The 22,701-nt window shown below is 46.0% G+C and overlaps 1 protein-coding gene across 1 annotated transcript in view; it reads left to right on the top strand.

Annotated features, from left to right (window-relative positions):
• The window catches only part of ADCY1 (adenylate cyclase 1), an 879,311-nt gene that overhangs the window by 799,804 nt on the left and 56,806 nt on the right, over positions 1-22,701 (top strand). The window contains exon 15 of the mRNA XM_063922700.1: positions 3,179-3,295. Within this exon, the coding sequence (XP_063778770.1) occupies positions 3,179-3,295 (117 nt within the window). The remainder of the gene's footprint in view (positions 1-3,178; positions 3,296-22,701) is intronic.

Raw genomic sequence — 22,701 nt, 5'->3', positions numbered from 1 at the left:
TTTCCTGTGTAAGGAGGAAATTCACACTGAGGGAGTTGGTGGTGTGGTTTGCAGGAGCTTGGTTACAAGAGGAAGGGATTTAGTGGTCAGTGGACTGCTTTCTCTGTCATCCAAAGTTTTTGAACTTGTCACTGATTTATGATGAATGCGCTGCAGGTGACGTATAAGGGAGGATGTTCCGAGGTGGTTAACGTCCTTACCCCTACTTATTACAGCTTGACAAAGGCAACACACGGCTTGACACCTGTTGTCCGCATTTGTGTTAAAATAATTCCACACCGAAGAGGTGATTTTTTTTTGTAATTTGACCAGGCATGTCAATGGCCATATTCGTCCCACGGACAACAGGTGTCTCCCCGGGTGCCTGACTTAAACAAAACACCTCACCATCAGAATCCTCCTTGTCAATTTCCTCCTCAGTGCTAGCAACACCCATATCCTCATCCTGGTGTACTTCAACAGTGACATCTTCAATTTGACTATCAGGAACTGGACTGCGGGTGCTCCTTCCAGCACTTGCAGGTGGCGTGCAAATGGTGGAAGAAGTGTTGGGAAGGTCAGGCATCGCAGCCGACACAGTTGGACTCTCCTTCGGGATTTGTGATTTAGAAGAACGCACAGTTCTTTGCTGTGCTTTTGCCAGCTTAAGTCTTTTCATTTTTCTAGCGAGAGGATGAGTGCTTCCATCCTCATGTGAAGCTGAACCACTAGCCATGAACATAGGCCATGGCCTCAGCCGTTCCTTGCCACTATGTGTCGTAAATGGCATATTGGCAAGTTTACGCTTCTCCTCAGACGCTTTTAATTTTGATTTTTGGGTCATTTTACTGAACTTTTGTGTTTTGGATTTTACATGCTCTCTACTATGACATTGGGAATCGGCCTTGGCAGACGACGTTGATGGCATTTCATCGTCTCGGCCATGACTAGCGCAGCAGCTTCAGCACGAGGTGGAAGTGGATCTTGATCTTTCCCTATTTTACCCTCCACATTTTTGTTCTCCATTTTTTAATGTGTGGAATTATATGCCAGTATCAATAGCAATGGCCTACTACTATATATACTGCGCACAACTGAAATGCACCACAGGTATGGATGGATAGTATACTTGATGACACAGAGGTAGGTAGAGCAGTGGCCTACTGTACCGTACTGCTATCTATTATATACTGGTGGTCAGCAAACTGTGCAAAACTGAAATGCACCACAGGTATGGATGGATAGTATACTTGACGACACAGAGGTAGGTAGAGCAGTGGCCTACTGTACCGTAATGCTATATATTATATACTGGTGGTCAGCAAACTGTGCAAAACTTAAATGCACCACAGGTATGGATGGATAGTATACTTGACGACACAGAGGTTGGTAGAGCAGTGGCCTATTGTACCATACTGCTATATATTATATACTGGTGGTCAGCAAACTGTGCAAAACTTAAATGCACCACAGGTATGGATGGATAGTATACTTGACGACACAGAGGTAGGTAGAGCAGTGGCCTACTGTACCGTACTGCTATATATTATATACTGGTGGTCAGCAAACTGTGCAAAACTTAAATGCACCACAGGTATGGATGGATAGTATACTTGACGACACAGAGGTAGGTAGAGCAGTGGCCTACTGTACTGTACTGCTATATATTATATACTGGTGGTCAGCAAAATTATGCACTGTACTCCTACTATATACTACAATGCAGCACAGTTATGGAGCGTTTTTCAGGCAGAGAACGTATAATACTGGTGGTCACTGGTCAGCAAAACTCTGCACTGTACTTCCCCTATATAATACTGCTGGTCCCCAGTCCCCACAATAAAGCAGTGTGAGCACAGATATATGCAGCACACTGAGCACAGATATGGAGCGTTTTTCAGGCAGATAACGTATACTGGTGGTCACTGGTCAGCAAAACTCTGCACTGTACTCCTCCAATATAATACTGCTGGTCCCCAGTCCCCACAATAAAGCAGTGTGAGCACAGATATATGCAGCACACTGAGCACAGATATGGAGCGTTTTTCAGGCAGACAACGTATACTGTTGGTCACTGGTCAGCAAAACTCTGCACTGTACTCCTCCTATATAATACTGCTGGTCCCCAGTCCCCACAATAAAGCAGTGTGAGCACAGATATATGCAGCACACTGAGCACAGATATGGAGCGTTTTTCAGGCAGACAACGTATACTGGTGGTCACTGATCAGCAAAACTCTGCACTGTACTCCTCCTATATAATATTGCTGGTCCCCAGTCCCACAATAAAGCAGTGTGAGCACAGATATATGCAGCACACTGAGCACAGATATGGAGCGTTTTTCAGGCAGACAACGTATAATACTGGTGGTGACTGGTCAGCAAAACTCTGCACTGTACTCCTCCTATAATACTGCTGGTCCCCAGAATAAAGATATGCAGCCCCCTGAAACAAAGTGAGAGGACGCCAGCCACGTCAGCGGGATGATGACGTTCGGGCGCGCTCGGGTTAACCGAGCCATACGGGAGAATCCGAGTATGCCTCAGACCCGTGTAAAATGGGTGAAGTTCGGGGGGGGTTCGGATTCCGAGGAACCGAACCCGCTCATCTCTAATATATATATATATATATATATATATATATATATATATATACTGTATATGTATGTATATATATATATATATATATATATATATATATACATATATATATATGTATATGTATGTATATATATATATATATATACATATATATATATATATATATATGTATCCCCAACATTTATCAATATAAAAATTGGTACTAGGTTGGGTTTATTTACACATCTTATAATTACTTCCATTAGTCCCTTTTGGTACAGGGACTTATGGGAATGATTAAATACAGTAATAAGGTGCTTCATGCAGTAATATGTAGGTGATCTACAAGTAAGGCAAAATTACAACAAAACTACTCAGTTAGAGGACACACACTTTTTACTGAGTTCTACAAGATTTGAAAATTAATCAAAAAAGGTGCATGAGAATAGTTTCTAATTTCTAGTGTTTGCTACAATTAAGTATCTAAATTATTGCTAAATTAATATATCCACTTGTGGACTTTAAATAGAGGAGTATGATTTATTTGATTTCCATACAATATATTTTTTGGCTTTATAATTGTAAAAATATGTGTTTAATATGTATTTTTCTATTCTAGGCAGAAGAGGAGAGAGATGACATGGAGAGAGTCAAATTAGATAATAAAAGAATTCTCTTCAATCTCCTGCCTGCGCATGTTGCACAACACTTTCTCATGTCTAATCCAAGAAATATGGTAAGTTTTTAAACATCCAACATACAGTAACATAAGGTAGAGTATTTTACCACAAATGAAAGGACAATCAATGTCCGTGTATTACAAATCATAACAGTGCACAGTGTATATGCCCCAAATGTCCCATTTAGATAGGACACTCCCAATTTGAGGGCTCAGTTCATCCTTCATAATCGATGGCAGCTTTGTCCCGATTGGAAGTTTGAGAGGTATGTTATGTCCACCACTTCTCTGCATAGAAAAGCAGCAGCAAACAGGTGACATGCACCACCTGTGATGTGCTTGGCATGCAAATTAGGTTTCTGCGGGAGGTGCATGTGACAGGTGTGGTCTAAGACTTTGGAAGCACTAATCATGTCCTAATTCCCCAACTGTAAATGTTGGAAGGTATGGTATATTAAATATTTTTTTTATTATTATTCTTAGCTAAATATGTCCACCGTAGTGTCTCTTTCATAGCTCTGCAGCAGGCTGCCATATTGCTGCCAAAAAGTAAAGCAAGAGGTATATTTACTAAAATCCAATTTGGGTCAATGTCGATTGAATTTTTGTCGATTTTTGATTGATTTTGTGTTTCAGAGTCTACGCATTACTAACACATGATTTTTGACATTGTTTAAAAAAATAAAATAAAAATCATTAGTAAATGTGGGATTTAAACCCTGAAATACAAAATTGACCAAACATCGACCAACAATAGACCAAAAATAGGTATGCAGTCAATTTACTTACAATCAAAATTCCGAAGGTCAAAATCCCGACAACAATTGACCGACGGTCAAAATACCCAGTGTCGGACTGGGGCATGAAGGGCCCACCGGGGGAATGCTGCTATAGGGGCCCATGCTTAAAGGTGTAGCCAGGTTCCAGTGGGGGTGTGGCCAGCCACCACAGAGGTTTGACTAACCATTACATGTTCTGTGCTCCTTTGTATATATATAATAAACCAAATTATTGTGAAGTATAACGTAACATGAAGCATAAATCCAGTGCACTAGGATCATCTGGAACTTGATCCCTAGAGGAGGAGGAGGGCTCATAGTCAGTAGGGCCCACCGGTGGTTTCCCCTGTTCCCCTGTGGGCCAGTCCGACCCTGGTTATATCAGATAAACACTGAAGATTTACAATACCTTCAAGTTTCATATTCCAAATGTTCAAGTTTTGGGTTTAGGTTTAGTCCAATTATCATTGAGCCAAATAAAAAAAAAAAAGTAAAATTAGCTCTCATGACCAGCAATATATATTTTCTTTATGCACATTTGTACAGCTGTAATTATAATTTTACTCAATGTTTCTTCAAAGTGCACGGGTACTTCCTGACAGTTAATGAAGAATATTCATTCATATAAATTTCATAGGTTTTTTCTCCTTTTTTTTATATATCACATGGATAACCACCTTTTGAACTATGTTCTTGCTAGAATGATTTATTGAGATGTGAAGATTGGTGTTTGTGCTCCACTGTGCCAGTTTGTACAAGTTTATCCAACATAATAGTTCACAGGTACAATTTTCCTGGAGCAACCATTTCAGTCACGGCCAATCTTCAATAACCATAGGATGTGTTAACAGATGTAGTTCAGAAATGTAAAGAGAAGTTGTTGAATAAATATATATTCAACATTTATATTGATAATTGTATTTGATGCCTACCCAGTGCCTTGTGGAGATGAAAGGCTGTGAACAGCACAATACTGAACCATTCTAGACTTAACCAAAAGGTTCTGGCTAGTGCCACTGACCAGAAACATTCCTAGACAATTTGACTCCCAGTGTGAACAGTAAATACTCCCCCATCCCCCAATTGACAGTTCAGAAAGGCAACATTTGTACGCGATCACAAAAAAGGGGCATGGCCTCCCTGCAGGGGCATGACTTCCTTGCAATGGGCATGGTCTCTCAGAAAAAGACTACCTTACACCCGATTTTTGCACTGCACATCCCCAGCATTCACAAAAAAAAAAATCCAAATCCACATTACAAAATAAAATGTGCAAAGCCAAATCCATATAAAAAGATATTTAAAAACCTAGATCCACATAAAAAAAAAACATTTAAAAAGGAAGATCCACATGAGGGCATCTTACCTCCAGGATCCCCTCCTAGTCCCTCACAGTCAGGCATTTGGTGGCTGGTCAGTGCTGGCGGAAGGAGGTCCCATTCACCATCAGCCCCCAGCTCAGTAGCCCTGGCAGCAATAGAAAAAGAGTAAAAGTGGGCAGTCATAGAGATATTGACAGCACTGATGACATATCAAATGTAGGGCTGGCCATTAGCTAATCGGATCTCGCAGTCCAGCAGACAATCAGGAGTGGGCGCTCTTGATTGGCTGCCAGACCGTGAGCTCCGATTGGCTGACAGTTGGTGACACATATAATATACTGATGGTGCTGTCTATATCTCCATGGATGCCCACCAGAGACACACTGCGTCTGCCCAGGCCTTGCGGCACACCGTATGATCTCATGTCTAGCCCAACCCTAGAAATGGCCCTACCATTGACAGACAGTGTAAAAGAAAATATAGCTTTTTCTGCATTGGATGGCTTTTCCAATAAAAGATGTTGCTTTTTTTTAATTCAGTTGGGACACCCGTCTCCTTTCAGAATATGATGGATAGAATTCTAAGGCCTCATAGACAATATGCTGCTGCTTATCTCGATAATGTAGTCTGTAGTCCTGATTGGAAATTATTAGTTACCCAGGGTACAAGCAGTACATGCAGCAGAATAGATGGACACATCAAAAAAGTGTTGCTTAACGATTGAAGAGGTGAAGTATCTTGTAAACACCATTGGCAGAGGTTTGATAAAGCCCCAACTTAACAAAATGGAGGAAATACAAAACTGGCCATGACCAATAAATAAGGAACAGGTGACAGAATTCTGAGGGATCATGGGGGGTTACAGAAGGTTTATACACAATTTTGTCACCATTGCTGTCCCTATGACTGACCTTACCAAGGTTAAAGTCAGTTATGAGTAAGTAAAATCCTGAGGTAGAAAAGGCTTTGCAGGCATTGAAGTTAGCACTGTGCACTCAACCAGTTTTGATGAGACTTTAAAAAGCAATTTGTTAAGCAGACAGAAGCACTGGATGTTGGTATATGTGCTGTTCTGTCTCAGAAGTTCAGAACAAAGATAGTGAAGACCAGGCACTTATTTATTTAAGTGGAAAATGAATCTACATGAGAAATGATACCACTGTTGAGTAAGAAGCTTTGTCAATTAAGTGGGCGTTAGAAACACTCAGGTACTATCTTTTGGGAAGAAAATGAAGGTTGATTGCTGACATTGCTCCTTTGAAATAGATGTCTGAGAATAAACAGAGCAATGGGAGAATTACCTTAGCATTGCAAAATTTAGAGTTCCCAGTAGAACATAGACCAGGAAGCCAACTGGCCAATGCAGATACTTTGTTTCTCATACGCCCTAGAGGATGCTGGGGACACTTCAAGAACCATGGTGTATAGACGGGATCCGCAGGAGACATGAGCACTTTAAGACTTTGAAGGGGTGTGAACTGGCTCCTCCCTCTATGCCCCTCCTCCAGACTCCAGTTTTAGAATTGTGCCCAGGGAGACTGGTCACACACAGGGGAGCTCTACTGAGTTTCTCTGAAAAGACTTTATGAGTTTAAAGGCTCTGCTTCTTGGATACAGCTACAGGATACCATTAGCTCCTGAGTGTTTGGAACACTAGGTACGCCTAGGGGTTCACTCCCAGAGCCCGCCGTCACCCCCTTGCAGAGCCAGAAGTCAGAAGACAGGTAAGTAGAAGAAGATAGAAGACTTCAGTGACCGCACAGCGATCGCGCTGTGCACCATGCTCCCACACACACAGAGGCACTACAGGGCGCGGGGAGGGGGGCAAAGAATATTCAGTACATGATTGTGGCAATAAAAGACGTGTTACATATCACGGAGGACCCTGCTGTTCCTGATACTAGGGTCTGTATGTATAAGGAAAGAAACCTGAGGTAACATTTCCGCCCTCTCATGAACTGAATACCTTTTTTAAAAAAAATGTGGGAAAATCCTGTCAAAAAGTTTCTGATTCCCAAAAGGATTCAGGTGGCGTATCCGTTCCCCTCTGGGGATAGAGATAAGTGGGAATAATCCTCCATTATGGACAAGGCCCTATCACGGTTGTCTAAAAAGGTGGCTTTACCGTCTCCTGACACGGCAGCCCTTAAGGATCCTGCGGATCGTAGACAGGAGAATACGTTAAAATACATTTACGTCGCCACAGGTACGCTGCTCAGACCAACCATTGCATCGGCGTGGGTGAGTACTGCTATTGAAAAGTGGGCAGATAACTTGTCATCTGATATAGATACCCTAGATAGGAATAGCATCCTGTTAACTCTGGGTTATATCAGGGACGCTGCGGCCTACCTAAAGGAGGCGGCGAGAGATATTGGCATTTTGGGATCAAGAGCCAATGCCTTGGCAATTTCAGCTAGACGCAGAGGCAAAACTCTGGGAGGCAACAGAGTCAGCTGCCGCCGGGCTCCTGCTTTGAAGGGGGGTACCTCTCCTCCTGTTCCATGTGTTCAGCGACATTAATCAATTAAGTTAAATGACAGCAGCCGGCATCTCTTCCGTAGCCGACTTCCCCACTAGTCACTACACATTACAAATCACACCCTCTTTATTATAGATACACTGGAAGCAGACACCTTACTGATGAAGCTATTTGCCCCTATAAAGGAAGCATGAGAATTCTAACTATATGAAATTATTTCTCAGACAATTACAAGTAACTTCATATACTGTAGTTAGAATTCCCATACTTCCTATGCAAGAGCAGCTATCTCCATCAGTAAGGTGCATGTTTCCAGTGTAATAGCTTGTGGGTTCTAATCCTGGATATGTCACTTGCAAATTAATTGTCAGAGAAATAATCAGCATTGTGAGTGACTGAGCAGATCTATGTAGTGTGTGGCTGGACCCCTACATAGATCTGCCTAGTTGCAACGGTTTTGTAGTAGCTTCATATAGTTAGAATCTGCGGGCTTGCTATGCAGGAGCAAATATGTGTGTGTGTGTGTATATATATATATACATATATATATATATATATATATATAGTGGAGATCAGTAGTGGCGGCACTCAGGAGACGAATAAGTACTTATTCGTCTCCTGACTGCCGCCACTACTGATCTCCACTGCATATATAGTCCGTAAGGTCTCGAAGGAGGGCACCGGAGCACGTATACCAGCAGCTATTTACTGATGAGTGCCGGATCTGTTGTCTCTCTCTCTCTCTCGATATAGATATATATATATATATATATATATATGTGTATGGGGGCACCAATATTTTTCTTGCCTCCGGGCAAACTTACGCCACTGGCTAGATGAGCATTGTCGATTCATCAATGGAATGCTGATGCTGACTCTAAGAAAGCTATGGAGTCTCTCCCATATAAAGGTAGTGTCTTGTTTGGTGAGGGTCTCACTGATTTGGTATCTACTGCTACCGCGGGTAAGTCGTCATTTTTGCCTTATGTTCCTCCACAACAAAAGAAAGCTCACCACTTTCAGATACAGTCCTTTCGGCCAAATAAATACAAAAAAGGCAGAGGTTATTCCTTCCTTGTCAATAGAGGAAGGGGAAAAGGTAAAAGATCTCCAGCCGTGGCAGGTTCCCCAGCTTCTGCCAAATCCACCGCATGACGCTGGGGCTCCTCTGCGGGAGTCCGCACCGGTGGGGGCACGTCTCAAGCTCTTCAGTCAATTCTGGGCTCGTTCGGCCCTGGACCCATGGGTTTTAGAAATAGTGTCCCAGGGGTACAAACTGGAGTTTCAAGACATTCCCCCTCACGGATTTTTCAAATCGGCCTTACCAGTTTCTCTTCCGGACAGGAAGGTTGTATGTGATGCAATACAGAAGTTGTGTCTAAATCAAGTCATTATCAGGGTTCCCCCGTCACAACAGGGAGAAGGCTTTTATTCAAGCCTGTTTGTGGTCCCGAAACCGGACGGCTCGGTCAGACCAATTCTGAACCTAAAGTCCCTCAATCTTGACCTAAGAAAATTCAAATTCAAGATGGAATCTCTTCGAGCAGTGATCTCCAGTCTGGAGGAAGGGGATTTCATGGTGTCGGTCGACATAAAGGATGCCTACTTACACGTCCCCATATATCCTCCGCATCAGGCTTACTTGAGGTTTGCTATTCAGGATTGTCATTACCAATTTCAGACGTTGCCGTTTGGTCTGTCCACGGCTTTTCAGCAAGGTAATGGCGGAAATGATGGTTCTCCTTCGCAAACAAGGAGTCACAATTATCCCTTACTTGGACGATCTCAGTGAAGGCCCACTCTACCAGGAAAGTGGGCTCATCCTGGGCCGCAGCCCATGGAGTCTCGGCATTACAACTCTGCCGATCAGCTACTTGGTCGGGTTCAAACACTTTTGCGAAATTTTATAAGTTTGATACCCTGGCTGATGAGGACCTCATGTTTGGTCAATCGGTGCTGCAGAGTCATCCGCACTCTCCCGCCCGTTCTAGAGCTTTGGTATAAACCCCATGGTTCTTGAAGTGTCCCCAGCATCCTCTAGGACGTATGAGAAAATAGGATTTCAACACCTACCGGTAAATCCTTTTCTCTTAGTCCGTAGAGGATGCTGGGCGCCCGTCCCAGTGCGGACTCTATCTGCAGTTATTAGTTATTAATTATGTTTACACACAGGTTGTGTTTCTGTTATAGTCAGCCTGTTGCTGACGTGGTTCTTGCCTTTGACTGGAGTTTCTGTTAAATGCCATGTTGTACGGCGTGTTTGTGGTGTGAGCTGGGATGTATCTCACCTTAGTTTAACAATAAATCCTTTTCCTCGAAATGTCCGTCTCCCTGGTCACCGTTCCTATAACTGGAGTCTGGAGGAGGGGCATAGAGGGAGGAGCCAGTTCACACCCCTTCAAAGTCTTAAAGTGCCCATGTCTCCTGCGGATCCAGTCTATACCCCATGGTTCTTGAAGTGTCCCCAGCATCCTCTACAGACTAAGAGAAAAGGATTTACCGGTAGGTATTAAAATCCTATTTTTATGTCTTCTGTTTAGGAGCTACAGGTGTTCCACCTCTCAGTGCAAAACAGGAGGGAGGAATATGTGACAAAAGCACTGGGAAATTTATTAATGGGAGATACTGTATGTAGGGAGGTTCCTAACTCCTGTCTGTTAATCATTCCAGTAACCTGATTAGCAGATGACCTGAGAGGGTCTAATAAAAGGTGTGTGAGTTTGCTAGTCTGTCGCTCACTACCAGGGGAGCAGGCTGGTAGACCTTTTGAGAGATGCTGTTACTGTTGAATGTAAGTGCTGGGTGTACTTTCTGTTTTTGTGAGATGGTTACTAGGTCCTTCCACCCTTAGAGAGGGATACCTGTTGTCACACTGCAAGTTCTCTAACCCTCTTACCACAGCCTCTGCTGTTGATTAATTGGCTGGCAAATTCCGGTTGGCCAGTCATCTCAGGATATTCCTGTTTGTTCTACTTCAGTATGATGATCCTGCTGCATGGCTGCAGCCATCTTGTCTGGGGTCAGCTGACACAATTGCAGCCAGTCACAGAGACCCTACTACTCACATGACTCCAGTGTCCAATCCAGGTGCAGAGTGCTATCACTGACCTGGTTTGGGAGGGTTGTGGACTCGGGGTTTCTTCCGGTGACCGGGAAGTGGAACCGCAACTGGACCGCAGCAGAGATGGCCGGATGTAAGTTTTCCTCATGCAGGATCAGGTCGGCGGACAGGAGGCACGTGTGGACGCTGAAGGTCTCCTGAAAGAGAGAACTTGAAAGGTGCTGGTGAATCACAGAAGAATACTAGGTGCTGGAGACACAACTGCACTAACGTGCACAGGACTTGGAGACACAGAAGTGTTTGTAGGCGCTGAAGCGCGTGGAGACACTGAGGTGCCTGAAGGCACGGAGGTGCTTGGAGGCACCGAGGTGCTGGAGGCACAGAGGTGCTTGGAGGCACGGAGGTGCTGGAGGCACGGAGGTGCTTGGAGGCACGGGGTGCTTGGAGGCACGGAGGTGCTGGAGGCACGGAGGTGTTTGGAGGCACGGAGGTGCTTGGAGGTGCTTGGTGCTTGGAGGCCCGGAGGTGCTTGGAGGCATGGAGGTGCTTGGAGGCACGGAGGTGCTTGGAGGCACGGAGCACTGGAGATCACAGGTACAGTAGCAACGATGCCCGGCGTCTGAATTCGAACTTCCCGCCAGGACCTGATTGGAGGACGGGACGATGACGTCACCCGCACCTCCCGAGGACGTCAGACGCACACGCTGGCTGGACGGAGCGCCGGACGCCGGGACCCGCCAGCGAGGACGGCCGCACGGAGACCCAGCGCGCCCGGAGAGGTAAGTATGGAGACCGCGGCGCCGTGACAGTACCCCCTCCTCTAGGAGTGGCCCCTGGACACTTTCCCGGCTTCGTAGGATGTCTAGCATGGAAAATCCGGACTAGTCGAGGAGCCGAGACCTCAGAAGCCTTTATCCAACTTCTCTCCTCAGGACCATATCCTTTCCATTCCACTAAATATTGCAGATTCTTGTGAAGATAACGAGAGTCTAGAATATTTTTGATCTCGAAGTCTGTCCCTGTTTCAGTCTACACTGAGGTGGGGCTAGAGGTCTTTGAATGAAAACGATTAAGGACAAGAGGACGAAGAAGAGAAACATGGAAGGCATTGGGTATACGTAGGTGCGAAGGTAAACCCAGCTTACAGACCACAGGATCCAGGACTTGTAGCACAGGGTAAGGACCGATGAAGCTTGGAGCAAACTTCATGGTGGGCACCTTCAACCGGAGATTACGTGTGGACAGCCACACCCTGTCACCAACCTTGTATTGTGGAGCGGCTCGCCGTTTCTTATCTGCAAAGAACTTGTACCGGACTGAAACCTTCTTAAGATTAGCATGAATCTTACTCCAAATTTGTCCGAAGTGTTGTAGAGTGGATGTTACAGCTGGAACCTCTTCTAACGGAAGGCTTGGTAATTCTGGAACACGTGGATGGAACCCATAGTTGATGAAAAATGGAGATTCACCAGTGGAAGAATGAAACGAATGATTATGGGCAAACTCCGCCCAAGGTAACAACTCCACCCAGTTGTCCTGTGAAGGGGAGAGATAAAGACGGAGGAAAGTCTCTAGATCTTGATTGACTCGTTCCGTTTGTCCATTCGTTTGGGGATGATAAGCGGATGAAAACTTAAGTTTAATCTGCAGAGTCGAACAGAGGGCTTTCCAAAACCTTGCGGTGAACTGTACCCCACGATCAGAGACTACTTCCTGTGGCAACCCATGCAACCGAAAATGTTCTTGGATAAACAGTAGAGCTATTTTCGGAGCTGTCGGTAGACCAGTCAAAGGAACGAAGTGTGCCATCTTCGAAAAACGGTCGACGATTACCCAAACGGTGTTGCAACCCTTGGAACGGGGCAAGTCAGTGATGAAGTCCATGGAAATATGAGTCCAGGATTTCATAGGAATGGACAGAGGACGAAGTAACCCAGCAGGAGGTAAACGGGGAGATTTATGCTGTGTACACTGGGGACAGGAATTAACGTAATCCTGTACATCCTTCCTCATGGAGTCCCACCAGTAAGATCTTTGCAGAAACTTGTACATCTTCTGGGCGCCGGGATGACCGGAGAATTTGGAGATATGAGCCCACTGTAGTGTCCTCGACCGGAATTTAACTGGTACGGACATTCTTCCGGGAAGAGGACCTGGAGTAGTCGAGGCAGCAGAAACAGAAATTGGATTCAGAATTAAACTCCGTTCAAAGGAATCCTTATCATCTGTGGGAGTTTGTGAACGGGACAGTGCATCCGCTTTGGTATTGAAAGTCACGGCTCGGTATTTGATAACAAAAGAAAATCGAGTGAAGAAGAGTGCCCATCTAGCTTGGCGAGGATTCAAGCACTGTGCGGTTTTGATATACAACAAATTTTTGTGATCAGTGTAAATGGTAGTCACATGTTTGGCCCCTTCTAAGAGATATCTCCACTCTTCCAAGGCAGATTTAATCGCCAAGAGTTCCTGGTCTCCAATAGTGTAATTCCGTTCAGCCGGAGAGAATTTACAAGAGTGAAAGCCGCACGGATGTAATTTCTTATCTGAGGCGTACTGAGAGAGAACGGCCCCAACTCCGACCGAGGATGCGTCGACTTCTAGGAAGAAAGGTTCCTCGAAATTTGGTTGTTGGAGTACTGGGACGGACATAAAAGCTGATTTCAAGTGGGAAAAGGCCTCTATGGCTTCGGGAGGCCACAACCCCGGGTTGGAACCCTTTCTCGTTAGGGCGGTAATGGGTGCAACAATGGTGGAGAAACCTCTAATGAACTTTCTATAATAGTTCGCAAAACCCAGGAATCTTTGTACTGCTTTCAAGGAGAGTGGCTGTGCCCAGTCCCAAATGGCAGAGAGTTTCTTCGGATCCATGCGAAGCTCCATCCCCGAGATGATATAACCGAGGAACGGTATTGATGTTACTTCGAAGGTACACTTGGACATCTTGGCATAGAGGTGATTCTCACGTAGACATGGAGTACCTCTTTGACTTGTATCCTGTGTTCAGCAAGGTCTTTTGAAAAATTCAGGATGTCATCCAAATACACAACGACACTTAGGTATAACATGTCTCAGAAGATTTCGTTGACGAATCCCTGGAAGACAGCAGGAGCATTGCTAAGACCGAACGGCATCACCAGATACTCATAATGCCCATCCCGGGTATTGAAGGCGGTCTTCCATTCATCTCCCTCTCTGATACGTATAAGGTTATAGGCCCCCCTCAAATCGAGCTTGGAAAAAACGTGGGCACCGCGAACTCTATCAAATAGCTCTGTGATTAGAGGCAAGGGGTATTTATTTTTGATGGTAATATCATTTAGGCCGCGGTAGTCGATACATGGTCTTAACCCTCCGTCCTTTTTTTTCATGAAGAAGAAGCCCGCTCCAGCCGGGGAGGTAGAGGGACGGATGAATCCCTTGTGAAGATTGGATTTGATATAGTCAGACATAGCTTGTGTCTCTGGAAGGGAGAGAGGATAAATGCGACCCCGAGGTGGCATTTTCCCAGGGATAAGGTCAATGGGGCAGTCCCAAGCCCTGTGGGGTGGTAACTGGTCAGCTGCTTGTTCCGAAAACACATCTCTAAATTCTTGGTACGCCTCTGGGATAGGTTCTTCCTCCGCCTTAGAAGAAACACGAAGCGGACAGACAGGGGTGAGACAGTTGGCGTGACAAAAAGAACCCCAAGACCGAATCTGTGCGGTCTTCCAATCGATATGGGGATTGTGACTTTTGAGCCAAGGTATTCCGAGAACCAGATCGTGATGCATTTCCGGGATCACCAGGAACTCCAAATATTCTTGATGTAGAGCCCCGACCTGTAGTTTAACTGGAACCGTGCGTTCTGTTATGATACCCTTGGATATCCTAGTACCATTGATGGCTGTCAAGGAAATAGGCCGTTCGATGGACCGTACTTCCAAATTCAGGCTTTGGACACAGAAAGAAGAAACGAAATTCCCCGCAGCTCCGGAGTCCAACAGGACTTCAAAAGACTTGGAAGTAGCCTTGGTGATTAACGTTACAGGAAGCAAACAGTCCGAAGCGGGAGAAGATTTGGTCGTAACCCCCAACTTGACTCATCCAGAACAAGCTAGGCCTTCTCGTTTCCCGGACGGGATTTGCAGGACTTGATGAAGTGACCCGCAGCTCCGCAGTACAGGCAGAGCTTACTCTCATGACGACGCTGCTGCTCCTCCGGGGACAATCAGGATCAGTTAATCTGCATGGGTTCGTCCGGACTGGGGACCACCGCTTGCCTTGCAGGAGGAAGCCGGAACCTGGAACGATCCGATCGACTACGTTCACCTCCACGTTCCTGCATCCGGAGATCTACCTTGACACAGAGAGAGATCAATTCTTCTAAAGAATCCGGAAGCTCTCGAGTGACCAACTCATCCTTCAGGCGATCAGAAAGACCGTTCCAGAAAGCAGCTCTCAGAGCCTCATTATTCCAACGAAGTTCAGAGGCAATGGTTTGGAAATGAACCACATACTGACCCACGGATCGGGAGCCTTGACGGATGCAGAGTAAGTCAGAAGAGGCCGAGGTCATCCTGCCGGGCTCGTCAAAAATTTGTCGAAAAGACGTGATGAATTCGGAGTAATTGGAAACCAGTGAATCAGAACGTTCCCATAAAGGAGACACCCAATCCAAGGCAGATCCTTCCAGCAGAGAAATAATATATGCTACCTTGGACCGGTCTGTAGGAAAGTTGTGTGCTAGTAGCTCGAAATGTACCTCGCATTGGTTTAAGAAACCACGACAATTTTTAGGACTCCCATTATAACGGGACGGCGTAGGCAACTGAAGGCGCGGAGTGGCACCGGCCGATGGTTGGACATTGCTGGAGGTGGCAACTGGTGCAGCTACTGGAACTGGTGCCGGAATTACTGAGGCTAGAGACGCCTGAATCTGATCCAGACGCCCGGACAACTCCTGGAGGTACTGCATCACCTGACCTTGTGCCGCTTCCTGACTTTGTACTCGGGAAGCCAGGTTCTGGATGGCACTTGAGTCCGTGTTCCGATTCCCCGGGTCCATGGGGCCTGAGTATACTATCACTGACCTGGTTTGGGAGGGTTGTGGACTCGGGGTTTCTTCCGGTGACCGGGAAGTGGAACCGCAGCAGAGATGGCCGGATGTAAGTTTTCCTCATGCAGGATCAGGTCGGCGGACAGGAGGCACGTGTGGATGCTGAAGGTCTCTTGAAAGAGAGAACTTGAAAGGTACTGGTGAATCACAGAAGAATACTAGGTGCTGGAGACACAACTGCACTAACGTGCACAGGACTTGGAGACACAGAAGTGTTTGTAGGCGCTGAAGCGCGTGGAGACACTGAGGTGCCTGGAGGCACGGAGGTGCTGAAGGCACGGAGGTGCTTGGAGGCACGGAGGTGCTTGAGGCACGGAGGTGCTTGGAGGCACGGAGGGGCTTGGAGGCACGGAGGTGCTGGAGGCACGGAGGTGCTGGGAGGCACGGAGGTGCTTGGAGGCACGGAGGTGCTGGAGGCACGGAGGTGCTTGGAGGCACGGAGGTGCTGGAGGCACGGAGGTGCTTGGAGGCACGGAGGTGCTTGAGGCACGGAGGTGCTTGGAGGCACGGAGGTGCTTGGAGGCACGGAGCACTGGAGATCACAGGTACAGTAGCAACGATGATACTCAGGCGCCAGAGCACTGTCCGGCGTCTGAATTTGAACTTCCCGCCAGGACCTGATTGGAGGACGGGCCGATGACGTCACCCGCACCTCCCGAGGACGTCGGACGCACACGCCGGCTGGACGGAGCGCCGGACGCCGGGACCCGCCAGCGAGGACGGCAGCACGGAGACCCAGCGCGCCCGGAGAGGTAAGTATGGAGACCGCGGCGCCGTGACAAGTGCCCTCTATAAACCATTTCCAGGCACCTGTGCTTTGCCAGTTCACCTTGTAATCTTGGAATACACTTGTTCCTGCTCAGCAGCTCCGACTACTCACTCCTGCTTCAGACTGTACATTCAACTGTACACGATCCTCATACATCCCAACATGACCCATTCCAGGAGGGACAAAATGCTCTGTTCCTGGACTTCCTTCTTAATTTTTAATTGCCATCACCTGTGCTAAACTAGTTAATTGATAAGAGAGGTGTTTCACCGCAGGTAAAGGCAATCAGAAATTAAGAATGAAGTCAAGGAACAGAACATTTTGTCTCTCCTGGAATTCATCACATAGAGAAATATGCATCCTGCTTATACTGCCTATACTGCCTGTCCTGACTGTGTACATAATCTGCATTTCTCATTCTGCTCAGTGCTTCCAGCTAGGTCAGGTGCATAAACACAACATTACCAGCCTGCATTACACATTACTTTGTTACATGCAGTGGCTCCATCTTCAAAAACAGTGCTAATGCTCTTGAATTGTTTCTGCTACTCAGTTTGGTACTTAGTCTTCCCTAATTACAGCAGTGTGCTATTATGCCTCAGCCTACATACCTGCCTATGGACTAACCCTGTACCTACTGTACGTACTGCGGACTTACCTGTACCTGTGTGTGCAGTCTCTACCAGTATATTACTGCATGCACTTCATCATCGTCTGCTAATTTGTGAAGTCTCAGTAAGCCTGTGTATTCCTGTACACAGCTCATGCTACAAGTCTGCTCAGTATCATCTTTCAAGTACCTATTTCTGGCTGCCAGCAAATTATTCTGAATCTCACCTACATAGGGTGCACGTCGCTAGTGCGTATGCTTCATTGTACTATTTCACAGTGTTCCTGAAGCAACCATTAAACATCATTAATTCTCTAATGTTCTAGGCTTCAGTTGTGTAGCTGCCATAGTCCTTTAGCTGATCTCCTTCCTATTTGCTATCACATCCAAGTCTCCAGTTTGTACTGTACTGGTACTTCCCGTGGCCCCAGTCCTGTGCCCATGACGGATAAAGAATCTGACACCTGTGTTTAGTAAGTGTTCGACAGCTTAGGGTGGCTTGGGTAGGAAATTCTGGCAATTAAAATCCCGATGGATTGAATGCCGATGGATAGCGACATTGCAATGGTCAAAATCCCTGTGGAGCCCTGTAAGTTTTTTTTACCCCTACCCCTATCCTAAACCCTAACCCTTCCCTCTCAAAGCCTAATCATCCCCCTCCAGCAGCCTAACCCTAACCCTCTTCCTAGTGCCCCATCCTAAACGTAACCCTAACCCCAGTACTTAAGTTGAGATCTATTGGGATTCCGCTGTCGGCATTCTGACTGTCGGGATCCCAACCGCTGGGATCCTGACCGCATCCCCGCAGGAATAATTTTTATGTTTTGTAGTGCTAAATAAAAATAGCTGTGGTTACTAGCTGCAGGACCAACTGAGCAGAAAAAAATGTTTAATGTAGTCATGAGGAAAGTGTGAGGAGACATCATGAAACATTGACCTAAAATGCTTGTGAACTATGCTTTTTGTCTTTTTTCATACATTTCAGTGAATGCCTCCTGTTGTTTCTTGTTTGAAACTTGGACTGTGTATCTGTTTTACAAATAAGGGAGGCACCTTGTCAGCACTCACCTAAAGTTACAAGTTGATACAAAATTTAAAAGGGCATATTTATTAATTATCGGGTTCTGGACCCAATAATTATTATTTTTTATTGCAGCAATAAGACATTATTGTTCACCCAAATGTATGAAGAAACACATGCAGGGACAGGGGCTCTGAAAGAAGCCCATTCCTGTCATGGGTTAGAAATGATGTGATTGCAAACACAATACCTTTACTTCTTCTTTTGGGACCCTACAGCACGACTGTGCATGTACAGTCTGCTGACCATGGGTTCCTACAGATCCTTCACCTGGTAAGTAGAGGAAATCAGCCCATAGGTTACAATGGCTAACGTCATCTAAAGATGGAGTTAACTGTCAGGGCCAAGCTTAAATGTGACAATAAAGCAGCTCCTAGAAACCTATGGGGTCTGCTTCTGCTATAAAAAAACTGAGGATTGCAGGAGGGGCATGGCAATGGTGGTGCTGGATTGAGGAACAGGTGATCTAGCTCTCCGGCAAATGTCCGACTCACCTGCGGGCAGCTCCTGAGGGTGGCTTCTCCGTGTTTGGCTGTGGGTGCTGTGATGCTTGTCTCCCTGCTGTGGCAGTTCAGATTGGACAGCGGTGGAGAGGGGGGGGTGGAGAGGAGGGGTCTCTGCGGTGCATCCTCCGACGTGTCTCCTATCTGCAAAAGGGATAAGCTCCCTGTATACAAGAAAGAGTGAGAATTGCTGTATAATCAAGGAGAGACATTGCTTATATAAATCTCTTATAGTCCTCATAGTCACTGCTCAAGAGATATTTAACCACGGATACAACAGGCAGAAGTTGATTGTATATAAGTAACCTGCTCCGTTCTGTCTATATCCTTTTCGGACAATAAAGTTGGTCAATAGACCCAGTAAAATGGGTAAAACTGGGCAAACAGCCGCTGCCCCATGGTTAGAAATATATGCCCACTCCCAAGCCATTGGTAGCTCACAAGCACCCTCTTCTACACCACAAACCATTCCATCTACAGTAAATAGCTTCTTTAATTCATCAAAGATTACACTACAGCAGGTATAAGAAGCAGTAAATTGTAGTGAAGAATGATTATTAGAAAAAATAGGCATGGTCCAATTGCATATATCCTTGATATGACAGGATTCGCAAAAAGTACGAGAGAGGGTGAATGAGGTTGAGGTGCGGGTATCTTCTATTGAGGGCTCATATGTTCAGCTACATGTACAGGTAAAAACCTTAACGGATAAAGTGCATAGTATGCAAAATAAACTTTCTGATATTGATATTGAGAGTCGGCTACGTCGTAATAATGTGATACTTCTGTGTTTATCTGAACGGTAAGAGGGGAATAACCTTGAAAAGTTTATGGAAAAATGTCTATGTGATACATTTGGGAAAGATTCTTTGGGGTATATTTACTAAGGTCCCGATTTTGACCGAGATGCCGTTTTTTCATCAAAGTGTCATCTCGGTAATTTACTAAGCAATAATCACGGCAGTGATGAGGGCATTCGTAATTTTTTGGAAGTCCAACAAAAAAAATACAAATGAATACACCATCGGTCAAAATGCGGCTGTTTAAGTATGAATCTCGGTAATTTACTAAGAAGTGCAAAGCAAAAAACAAACAAACACTGCCGTGAAAAATTACAACTCGTAAAAAAGTGCTAAAAAAAAACAGACCTGCTTTTTTAATCCGTGATTGTATAGGCATGCAGGGATCCATGAGATCCGTGCATGTATATCAGTGGGAAGGGGTGTGAAAGTGGTTATTTTCTTTAAAAAAATTGCGTGGGGTCCCCCCTCCTAAGCATAACCAGCCTCAGGCTCTTTGAGCCGATCCTGGTTGCAGAAATATGGGGAAAAAATTGACAGGGGTTCCCCCATATTTAAGCAACCAGCATCGGGCTCTGCGCCTGGTCCTGGTTCCAAAAATACGGGGGACAAAAAGAGTAGGGGTCCCCCGTATTTTTAAAACCAGCACCGGGCTCCACTAGCTGGACAGATAATGCCACAGCCGGGGGTCACTTTTATATAGTGCCCTGCGGCCGTGGCATCAAAAATCCAACTAGTCACCCCTGGCCGGGGTACCCTGGGGGAGTGGGGACCCCTTCAATCAAGGGGTCCCCCCCCCAGCCACCCAAGGGCCAGGGGTGAAGCCCGAGGCTGTCCCCCCCCATCCAATTGGCTGCGGATGGGGGGCTGATAGCCTTTTGTGAAAATGAAAAGATATTGTTTTTAGTAGCAGTACTACAAGGCCCAGCAAGCCTCCCCCGCATGCTGGTACTTGGAGAACCACAAGTACCAGCATGCGACGGAAAAACGGGCCCGCTGGTACCTGTAGTACTACTACTAAAAAAATACCCAAAAAAAGACAAGACACACACACCGTGAAAGTAAAGATTTATTACATACATGCACACAAACATACATACATACTTACCTTATGTTCACACGCAGGTCGGTCCTCTTCTCCAGTAGAATCCAAGGGGTACCTGTTGAATAAATTCTACTCACCAGATCCAGGGTCCCAGGGTCCTCGGGGCAACCATTTGTAATCCAGGTACTTGAATAAAATAGCAAAACGGATACCCGAGCCACGAACTGAAAGGGGCCCCATGTTTTCACATGGGACTCCTTTCCCCGAATGCCAGAAACCCACTCTGACTTCTGTCTAAGTGGGTTTCTTCAGCCAATCAGGGAGCGCCACGTTGTAGCACTCTCCTGATCGGCTGTGTGCTCCTGTACTGTCTGACAGGCGGCACACGGCAGTGTTACAATGTAGCACCTATGCGCTCCATTGTAACCAATGGTGGGAACTTTGTGGTCAGTGGTGAGGTCACTTTCGGTCAACCGCTGACTACAAAGTTCCCACGATTGGTTACAATGGAGCGCATAGGCGCTACATTGTAACACTGCCGTGTGCCGCCTGTCAGACAGTACAGGAGCACACAGCCGATCAGGAGGGTGCTACAACGTGGCGCTCCCTGATTGGCTGAAGAAACCCACTTAGACATCAGTCAGAGTGGGTTTCTGGCATTCGGGGAAAGGGGGCCCATGTGCAAACATGGGTCCCCTTTTAGTGCGTTGCTCGGCTTTCCGTTTTTTTATTTTATTCAAGTACGTGGATTACAAATGGATGCTACGAGGAGCCTGGTACCCTGGATCTGGTGAGTAGAATTTATTCAACAGGTACCCCTTGGATTCTACTGGAGAAGAGGACCGACCCTCGTGTGAACATAAGGTAAGTATGTATGTATGTTTGTGTGGATGTATGTAATAAAACTTTACTTTCAAGGTGTGTGTGTATTGTCTTTTTTTGGGTATTTTTTTAGTAGTAGTACTACAGGTACCAGCGGGCCCGTTTTTCCGTCGCATGCTGGTACTTGTGGTTCTCCAAGTACCAGCATGCGGGGGAGGCTTGCTGGGCCTTGTAGTACTGCTACTAAAAACAATATCTTTTCATTTTCACAAAAGGCTATCAGCCCCCCATCCGCAGCCAATTGGATGGGGGGGACAGCCTCGGGCTTCACCCCTGGCCCTTGGGTGGCTGGGGGGGGGACCCCTTGATTGAAGGGGTCCCCACTCCCCCAGGGTACCCCGGCCAGGGGTGACTAGTTGGATTTTTGATGCCACGGCCGCAGGGCACTATATAAAAGTGACCCCCGGCTGTGGCATTATCTGTCCAGCTAGTGGAGCCCGGTGCAGGTTTTAAAAATACGGGGGACCCCTACTCTTTTTGTCCCCCGTATTTTTGGAACCAGGACCAGGCGCAGAGCCCGATGCTGGTTGCTTAAATATGGGGGAACCCATGTCATTTTTTCCCCCATATTTCTGCAACCAGGATCGGCTCAAAGAGCCCGAGGCTGGTTATGCTTAGGAGGGGGGACCCCACGCAATTTTTTTTAAAGTTTTACAGTGTTTATTTAAAAAAAAAAAAAAAATGAACCCCAGCACGGATCACACAGATCCGGCCGAGATTCATTGTGATAAAGTCGGCAGTGTTTTGCTAATCACTGCCGTAAAAAACGGGAAAAAAACACGAATGACATCGACATCGGAACAAATGAAAAATCTGAATATGACAGCTTAGTAAATTAGGCGTAATACATTCAAAAAGTTGCAGTTTTACACTGTCGATGTCATTCGTGATTGAACTTTGACCTTTTTCCGAAAATTACGAATGTTAGTAAATATACCCCTTTGTCTGGGCAATTTGCAGTGGAAAAGGCTCCACCTCTCACCCTCATTCTTAAATTTTCGAATTACCAAGATCATGACTCAACAATGAGATTG

The sequence above is a fragment of the Pseudophryne corroboree genome, chromosome 5 (assembly GCF_028390025.1).
Source record: "Pseudophryne corroboree isolate aPseCor3 chromosome 5, aPseCor3.hap2, whole genome shotgun sequence".
NCBI classification, from domain to species: domain Eukaryota; kingdom Metazoa; phylum Chordata; class Amphibia; order Anura; family Myobatrachidae; genus Pseudophryne; species Pseudophryne corroboree.
This window is presented reverse-complemented; position numbering and strand designations above follow the sequence as displayed.